This window comes from Monodon monoceros, unplaced genomic scaffold (assembly GCF_005190385.1).
Source record: "Monodon monoceros isolate NGI ecotype Baffin Bay Population unplaced genomic scaffold, NGI_Narwhal_1 Super_Scaffold_7, whole genome shotgun sequence".
Lineage (NCBI taxonomy): Eukaryota > Metazoa > Chordata > Mammalia > Artiodactyla > Monodontidae > Monodon > Monodon monoceros.
In genome coordinates, this window is record NW_021703784.1 from 38,299,474 (window position 1) to 38,308,562 (window position 9,089).

The window sequence follows — 9,089 nt, forward strand, 5'->3', positions numbered from 1 at the left end:
GAGACACTCCACAAGTGTTCTGTTTTCCTCTCTACGTTTTTCTTAGAACTCGTCTACTTCCACGACTCCAAGTAACACTTCCAGGAAAGTGATTCCAAAATGCTCGACTCCAGCCCTGACCTCTCTTGTGCACCCCAAGCCAATTATTTGATGGACATCTCCGTGCTGACATCCCACCAGGATCTCCAAGCCTATCAGCAGTCCCTCCTCCCTGATCAGCAGTCCCTCCTCCCTGAGAAGGCCTCTCTCTTCCTCCAGATTTTTCTATGTGGTTCATTTGTGGCAAAAGCAATACTGAAAGTGATTTCTGATTTGGGGGGAAGGTAAATCTGAGGATGGACTTGAGCAGAACAGAAGGAAGGACGGAAAATGAAAAATGGGTGATTGGTTTTGTTGGCAGGAACACAGCCTCCTTGGGATGCAAGAAGAGACTGGGTACTCAAGCTGTCTCAAGGGCTGGAGCTGGGAAATATGATCCAATTTGAAAGACACCAGTCTGGGACACCAGAAAAGTCTCCAAATCTTGGTCCCCCAATAGCAAAAGCAATGGGACATTGGCGAGTACCCAAGGAAGCAGTAATTTTTGTAGAGTGGGTCAGTGGAGATTGGATGGGGAAAGGACTGGGCAGGGACATGGTGGCAGAGGAATGGGAAGGGTGGCCACCCTTTTCAGGCAGCAGAGGAGTGGTCTGGGAACAAGATCTTAGGGCATGAATGTCAGGCTGCAGGGACTTCTGCACTCGGGGAAGGGGTCTTACTGAGGAGATTTACTCAGAAAGGAATCTTAAAGCAAGGGATGCATACAAAAGAGGGCCATTTTGTTTTGTTTTTCACCTGCTACCTAGGACTCCCCAGAATTCTCTGTGGAAGGACTTGAATAGAGTTTGATGTTCCCATAGTGGAAGAGTGACCGGGTTGCATCCAGTAGAAGGAATGCCCTCTGCCATCTCCCCTCCCACCCAAGACCTAGCACAGCCTAGGCTAGGGAAAGGACCTCTTATAAACAGGAGTGTCACAGTCAAATTATCCAAGATGGTTGGTTCCTTTGAGATAGTTCTCTCCCACATTTCATCTTACACCTGCTTTGTGGCACTGTATACCCAAGTATGGCCCAAATTTCTGTAGGTGCTATCTTCCTAATAGTTCCTGAACTTATACCTTTCTGGTCCACTGTCTCTCCTGTAGCCTGACATAATACCTCCTAGAGCATAACTCACAATTAGGTTCCTATCACCTGCATTTCTTATTTCATTCCCCACGTACAAATTCATCTTACACATTGTCCTCAGCCTCCTTGTCTTCAGTCTGGCCCCAATTTTAATCTACTTTATTACACAACAATGCGATCTTTAAAAAATCTGCAGCTGCTGGTTATCTAAGGTGGAATGACTAACTGGGATCTCACTAAAATGATTTTTTTTAAAAATACATCTTTATTGGAGTATAATTGCTTTACAATGTTGTGTTAGTTTCTGCTGTACAACAAAGTGAATCAGCTATACATATACATATATCCCCATATCCCCTGATTGTTTATTTCGAAGTGTTCCCTTACTAAGAGAGTGCGAAGGAAACCATCACTGAACAAGAGATTTCAACAAATATTTAGAAGATGAAAAGCACAGGAAAACACACCAAGGGAACCAGGGGTTGCCAGAGGAGGAAGAAGCAGCTGTAGCAGAAGGAGCTGACCTGTGGGGCAGAACCTCGGAGAGGCTCTGAGTTGGCGGGTGCGGCAGCAGAGAGAGAAATACTACATGCTCCCTCCTGTGACCTCTGCCCAAATCTAGAGCTCAGGCAACCCAACTTTAACCCCTGAGGTTGGGGGATCCTGGAAGACGTTCTCTAAGCTAAAATCTGGGTAGTGCTGCAGTTTTACATATGATGAAGTATCTGATGCTGGCACCCCAGAAAGAACCATCCTTATTCCAGTATTTGAGGGGGTCTGCGCTCCAACACAGCTCCAGCCAACTCAGTCTTGAGACTGCAAATGGACGATGGCCAGATGTATATAAAAATAGAATTCTAATCCATCATCCACAGTAATCAGCCCAGAGAGCCAGCCGACTATCTATTAGTCAGAGTGATAGGAAGTTACACAGCTATCTTTACAAACAGCCCAGGAAGCCAAACGATAATCCCTCTAACAATCAGCTCCACATAGCCAGGACTTGATTAATAGCTAACAGCTTCTTTGATTTTTCTCTCTCCTTTCAACCAAGGGGCAATCAGAGAAAGCCAAATATGCACCTCTAACCAATCACCGGAGGACCTGCTTTGTTAGCCGACCTCCAGCTTCACCATGCCAACAGCCTCTAATCAGGGCGCCCCTGAAACCTTCTCTCTTTTCCACTCTAAAACTTTCTCCTTTGAGTCTCTGCCAAAATGCAAGTAATGGTGGCTGACTCCTTTGCTATAGCAAGCTCTGAATAAAGAGGCTTTGCTCGTTCTCACTTGGTGGGTTTTCATCATTTCCACACTCTGAAGCAAAGTCTTCCAGTCAACGAACCCTCCCCATGTACCCAGAACTCCCCATCAGCTTTGTTAGTCGGGGGAAAGGAGACCCACATATACAACCATGGAGGACACCTATACCGCTTGGATAGAAAAATCAACCCAGTGACTCATTCTTAAATATGGACACACAACCAAGGTCACCACACACAGAGAAAACCAGCAGCACATAGGAGATCAAGATAAACAGATTGACCTTGGAGAAAACAGGTCATTCAGAGACTAGAAACAAGCTTTAAAAAAATTCTAATTAGGGCTTCCCTGGTGGTGCTGTGGTTAAGAATCCGCCTGCCAATGCAGGGGACACGGGTTCGATTCCTGGTCCAGGAAGATCCCACATGCCACGGAGCAACTAAGCCTGTGCACCACAACTACTGAGCCTGTGCTCTAGAGCCCGCGAGCCACAACTACTGAGCCCACGTGCCACAACTACTGAAGCCCCTGCCCCTAAAGCTCGCGCACAGCAACAAAGACCCAACACGGCCAAAAATAAGTAAATAAAATAAATTTATAAAAAAAATTCTAGCTAGATCTGCAGTGAGATATGAGAAGATATTACGGCCATAAAACCAAAAAACAGCAGGCTGTGAAGAACAAGGGAGTTAAAAAAAAGTTTCCTGGAAATTAAAAATGGATTTCCAAAATTACAAAGATTGGAAGATTAAGTTGAAAAACTAATAGAACAGAGAGCAAAAAAATAGTCTGAATGTGTGGCAGAAAGATAAGACACCTTTTGTAACTTTCTCATAGCTAGATCTGGCAGCGGCTAGACGTGGGAGCCTCTGGGCAGGGGCCCTGGGGCCTAGGGGCCAGCTGCGGCTCTGTGGCTCAGTGTGTGTTAGAGATCATTTGACCTATGTGTTTTAACCAAGTGTAAGGATACTCTGATTAAAACAAACAATCTAGCTGCAAATCTGACGGTTCCACTCCACTGCTTGAAACCCAACACTCCTCACAACCGCATATGGGGAGAGAGATCAGTCTCCTTCCTGACCATGACCTGTCAGGAACCAGCCTCCCTCCCTCCATTCCCCACGTCTGCCCCAGCCCTACTCAACGACGACCTGCCAGGATGTTCAGTGTAAGCCTTACGAGCTGGGACTCTGGGGTCACACTTACCTGGTTTCAAACCCACATGCTTCTGTCCTAATTTGAAAAATGGGGGTGCAAGAGTACCTCTCAAGGCTTTTGTGAGGATCAAATGAACTAATGCATGTAAGGAGTTTAGCAGAGCCTCGGGCACGGAGTAATCAGTAAATAGTAACAGGGCTGCCCTGGTGGCGCGGTGGTTGAGAGTCCGCCTGCCGATGCAGGGGACACGGGTTCGTGCCCCAGTCCGTGAAGATCCCACATGCCGCGGAGCGGCTGGGCCCGTGAGCCATGGCCGCTGAGCCTGCGCGTCCAGAGCCTGTGCTCCAGAACGGGAGAGGCCATAGCAGGGAGAGGCCCGCGTACGGCAAAAAAAAAAATAATAATAAATAAATAAATAGTAACAGTTATTAGGGCTCCCAGAACTAGTCTTCCTTTGTGCGTCTCAACTTTAACCCTACTTTGACTAATTTTTATGTTTATACCTAAAAACACTAAAAAACAAAACCTCATTAAACTCTCAGCTTTATTACCAAAGATACTCTCAGACACTTCATTCAGTCCTCAACTCTCAAGAGATGTTACCTATACATATTTTTGAAGCCACGATTGATTGATTGATTGAAGAGCAATTAAAGGTCCTGCTTCATACAGTTCATGCCTTGGGGACCCGGCTGGGTTTTGTCTCGCATTTCCTCCCTGTTCTCAGTGAAGTGACCCTTCTTCACCCAGGCTCAAGCCTCACCCTTTTTGTGAGGCCTTCCTAGGACCCCACCCCGGCCCAGGCGTTCCTGCAGACTGAAGTGCTTTGTCACCACTGCTGCTGTCTGCTTCCTTCTCCAGACTCTGAGCACCTCACTTGCAGGACTCTCTTCATAAGTTTTAGATCTCGTGTGTCCTGCCTGTAACAGGCTTGGGCTTTACGCGTGAATGAGCACATTCAAGGTAAGTGTGGGAGGGACGGGGGTGACCTTGGTTGTCTCTTCTAACTCAACTGCAGACATATTAGAAGCCTCTCTTTGACGAAGAAAAGGTTGTGGGAAGGCACCATCTATGCTGGGAAGCTGCTGGGCTTCAGGCTCCAGAAGGTTCTGAGTGGGTGCATCGGCTGTCGGTCCACTTACAGGCGGGATGTGAAGGCTGTCTTGATGTCCCTTCTCGGGTTCAGTTCTGCCTCTTCTCCCTCAGTCTTTAGGACACGGCACTGCCCGAGAAGCACAGTCTGTATCCCAAAAAACAATGGCACTGCCTTTTTCCTTTTCTTTCCGTAAGTTAAAATCATCTGGTCCAACTTTCTCATTCCTCCAGCAGAGGGAAACCACGACAGTCTTAAATGAAGGTCAAAGGACTTGCCAAAAGTCATACAGAAAGTGGTATAAAGACATTAGAACTTAGGTTTCCAACATTTCACACCAGCATGTTGCGATTCCGGAGTTAAAAAGAAGAGGGAAAGCCGAAAGCACCTGAGAAAGCTGCTTCAATCTTGGTACCCAAAACAAAGCCGATGGTCTGGGTGGCACCACGGTTGTCCCGGCTTTGGGTCTTTTTTATGGTGTGTTGCTTATTGAAGAAAAGGGAGTGTTGAAAGCACTCCCGCCAGAGAGCTGTTGTGAGGATGTAACGAGAGGGCCTGGCATGTGTTAAGAAGTTTATCATCATTAAGAAAGTAACAACCAACTAGGAGATTTCAGTGCAGAGGGCAAACCGGCTCTGCTTCTTGCAGCCCAACCCCTGACCATAGAGCTAGGACAGAGTGGGTCAGGCAGAAGGAAAGGTCGACTGCTGTGTTGTTGGAGACACCATCGTGGGAGGGGAGGCCAGGGCAGTCACCATCAGCTCTACTGGGTAGGGGGTGGGCGTGCACTGGATGAGAAGGGCCTTCAGTTCCACCTCAGAGTCCCCCATCCTTAAGACAGGAGGGGATGGTCACCTGTGGCTTCCCAGCCCCCAGCTGCCTTCCAGGCCGGGAAGGTGCAGCAGAGCAGAACCGAATGTGGGAGGCTCAGGCACAAGCCCCCAGCCTGTGCTTCTCATTTCAGCAAGGTCCTAAGGAAGGAGGCTGCCGTGGCCGGGCCTGGCCCACAGCTGGGTGAGCGCAGGAGTGTGTGCAAGGAGGAGGGGCTCCCGGGAAAGAAGCAGCAGGAACAGAGAGAAAACCAGGAGCGTGTCAGAGAGCCCCCAGGACGGGGCAGGGCTGGCGAAGAGGCGGGCCACGGCCTCATTGGGGTTGACCCCGGCAGGCTTGAACCACTTCTGCAGGCACCGCCCGCTGGTCCTGTGCTCTGGGCTTGCCTTGAAGGAGTTGCTCCAGATCTTCTCACATAGGTCAGCCGGGGTGGGGAAGTAATGCAGGAAAGGGTGACAGAGGGCCCTGGCAGGGCAGCGGGGCTTCCCTGAGGGGAGATCCAGGCACGGACAACTTACCCGCTCCTGTCCTCACATCCCCATCATTTGCCCCCGGGGGAGCAGAGGGCTTGCGCCTGCCCTCGGGTGGGGGGCCTCCCGGACCCTGCTTAGCATCACTCACCCCGACTCCAGGTCCAGCCGCCGTGCCAGTTGGATTTGCAGGTGTAGGATGTGCGGCAGTCAGCCCACCACTGTTCACAGTCCTCCCAGCACAGGGGCGCATCCAGAATCCGCTCCGCCTGCCCACGCGGGTCCAGCTGGATGCGGGCATAGCAAGAGGCAAGAATTATACGAGCGCCCATTTGAGGACTAGCAATAGCTGCAATGGAACTTGGGTCAGGTACCATCGGAACATATTCTCTTATGAAGTCACTAAATACTGTTTTACAAATGAGAATACTGAGGCTGGGTTAAATAGTCTGTACACAGCCCTGTTCCTACAAACAGAAGATGTGACTCAAATAGTCCCTCCATCCTGCTGCTCTCCTGTGACCACTCTCCATGCATGCCATTCTCTAGGGCCAGAGGTGACTTCCTCTCCATCTGTGTCCCCCACAGCGGCCTCTGACTCTGCTCTTGTCCGTAGGGGGGACAGCATCTCCTGTTCCTGCTAGCATCCTGCGGCTCAGGCTCTTATGGACAGGGCATTGATGGACATGTCTCCTGCCCACCCACCCCCGCCCACTTCTTCCCACCCGCTGGATCCAAGGCCCCAGGTTGGGGGAGCACTCGTAGAAGCAGATGGCCTGCAGGAAGTGCTTCTGACAGTCCGGCATCATCAATCCGCAGTGAACCAAGCTGAAGTTGTAGAGCAGGGACACATCCAGGTGGGCTTCCCAGCTCGTATTGGCCGTGCAGCAGGCATTGTCTTTCCAGGGGATGCACTGAAGGTGGATGAAGAAACAAAAGGCATGGGGCGTAGGGGCAGAGGGTTGATGAGTGTCTGGGCCAGGAAGGTAAAAATGTCCCCTAGAAGAGGACCCGGCAAGTGGGATGCCTTTAGGCCAGCGACCGCTGGATAGAAGGAATGCCGATAAATAGTCAATATTCACACCCAAAGGGCACCTGCACACTGGCCTCCCCGCAACAGACTGTGAGCCCCCTAGGAAAGGGGCTTTCAAGGTCTCAGATCCTGGGGGTGCGGTAGCAGGGTTGTCCCCAAGACCCAGGGGAATGTGGGGTTGCACTGGGGCAGGGCACCTGCAGCTGAGAAGGGCTCATAGGTACATGCCAGCCATGCCCCTCCTCCCTCATCCCTGTCAATTGCCTTTAGGGACTTGGGGAGGGGTTCCTTAAGTCTTATTTTTTTTCCAGGGCCTGCTGGTGGGAGGGCAGAGTAGGGGACCTTGCTTGTTGGAATCTAGGCTGAATATCTATGAGTCTCCGGGATCATCACCTGCCCCTGCTCCCTGAGTGGCCGTGCAGCTCAGGGATGAAAATAGTAAATCATTTGGCAATTAGCCCCCCACCCCCTCCAGTGGCCTTTGCCAAAACCCAACCTAGGGAACCAAACGAGTCAAGATGGATAGGGATTCAGAAGCCATCTTGGCCTTTGTGTCCCTTCCCGGTTCCGGCTTCCGTACCTCCTCGTGGAGCTTGGCCTCCGGGCTGGGCGCTGGCTTGTGGGGCTTGGCGTTCACACAGATGTTGAGCAGCTCGCGCCCAGCCCACGTGGGTGGGACTGCCCACAGCCCCAGCAGGAGCTGCCACCAACACCCCATGGCCTGCCGCAGAGAGGAGCTCCGCCTGCGATGGAGAGGACACCTCAATCCACGCCCTCCGTCATCCCTGGGAGCAGGCATGGGCTTCAAGCCTCCCTCAAGCGACCATGATACTTTGGCTGCTTCTAGAACCTTTATCTGAGGCAGCGTCATAAACTATCCAGTGAGGTCTGACACTCACCCCTAACCACCTACAGATGCAGAAACTGAGGCCAGGGAGGGGAAGAGATCAGCCCCAAGGTGAAGGAGGGTCACGGGTAGGACGGTTCCAGCTTTCCCTGGGGGAACTTGCCCTGGCCCTTCTCCACTCAGAGGCAGACTTTCTAACTCAGTGACATATGGGCTGGGAATTCAGAGCTTTGATCTTGAGTAACTGAACAAGGGCTCCGTAACCAGATTCTACGTGGGGCCAAAGGCGCAGTGGGACTGGGTAGTGTGACGAATGCAATCCTCACCCCATAGAGTGCCAACCCTAACACTAACTCCGGCCCCTCTGAAAGGTCCACACAAGGCCCACAGCTCCTCAAGCATCTGGCCTCCTCCGCAGTTCCCTGTGGCCAGAGTCCTTTCCCCTAGAGCAGTGGTCCGCCTCCACCAGCCTCAACCCATCTCAAACCCAGTCTGAGCACAAGGCTGAGGCAGCCGGGCGCCCAGTGGCCTTGCTGGCATCTCACGGCCAGGGAGCGTGCCCAGGCGTGAGCCACCTTGAGTCTTCCACATCCAAAGCTGGTCCCCGTTACTGGAATGAGAAGGCTGGCTTTTCCCTTGATGTTTGTTGTGCCCTGATTCCCACTCTGCCCTGGGTAGTTCTCGTAATGAGAGAGAGTAGAAAGAGAAAAAAAAACAAGTACCCAATGATCCCCCACACCCATCACCCACCCAGGAGCCCAGGCCCGACGCCTCTCAGGAACCGGCTGTGGACCCATCGGGATGAACCTGAAAACCTGTGGCTCAGCTCAAGTTGAGAGCCTCAAGCATCGGAGGGGGAGACGCTAGTTCCACCTTCTGAGCCCATCTTTGAGCCTAAATCTAAAGCTGCTCTCTCCCTGCAGCTCCAGTTTCCAGCACGGCCGCGGCCACGGTGTATTTCAAAGAATCAGGTGTGTCAGGTGGACAGAGGAAAATGCCGCCTCTTCTAGCGTTTTCTTCATACTCACTTTCAAAGCAGGAGCGGCGCTCTCCCACCTCCAGAGATTGTGAGGCTGAGGAGACGTCTATGATCCTGCCTATTTATTACCCCTCTGGTTCCTGCTGGGTCCAGGTGCAGGAGCAGAGTCCCAGGTGGCTCCCGTTAACAGCATCTGTCTTACCCACATGTTGGGGCCTTCTGTGGGCAGAGTCAGGAGGGTTTCGCTTTCC

General features: G+C 51.5%; 1 protein-coding gene across 1 annotated transcript; it reads right to left on the bottom strand.

Annotated features, from left to right (window-relative positions):
- Window positions 1–5,649: 5,649 nt before the first annotated feature.
- IZUMO1R (IZUMO1 receptor, JUNO) lies at window positions 5,650–7,730 on the bottom strand. The gene is made up of 4 exons (XM_029209350.1): window positions 7,593–7,730; window positions 6,705–6,893; window positions 6,131–6,266; window positions 5,650–5,996 (listed from the first exon to the last, which is right to left on the bottom strand). The coding sequence occupies exons 1-4, from the start codon at window positions 7,728–7,730 to the stop codon at window positions 5,650–5,652; spliced, it is 810 nt and encodes a 269-aa protein (XP_029065183.1).
- Between the last annotated feature and the right edge of the window lie 1,359 nt (window positions 7,731–9,089).

What these genes read in the sequence shown, in the direction of transcription:
- IZUMO1R (XM_029209350.1), bottom strand. Translation starts at nt 7,730, where the DNA reads ATGGGGTGTTGGTGGCAGCTCCTGCTGGGGCTGTGGGCAGTCCCACCC. An exon ending in AGGCCAAGCTCCACGAGGAG is followed by an intron (nt 6,894 to 7,592) that starts GTACGGAAGCCG and finishes ATCCACCTTCAG; the next exon opens with TGCATCCCCTGGAAAGACAA. An exon ending in CGGCTGGACCTGGAGTCGGG is followed by an intron (nt 5,997 to 6,130) that starts GTGAGTGATGCT and finishes ATCTCCCCTCAG; the next exon opens with GGAAGCCCCGCTGCCCTGCC.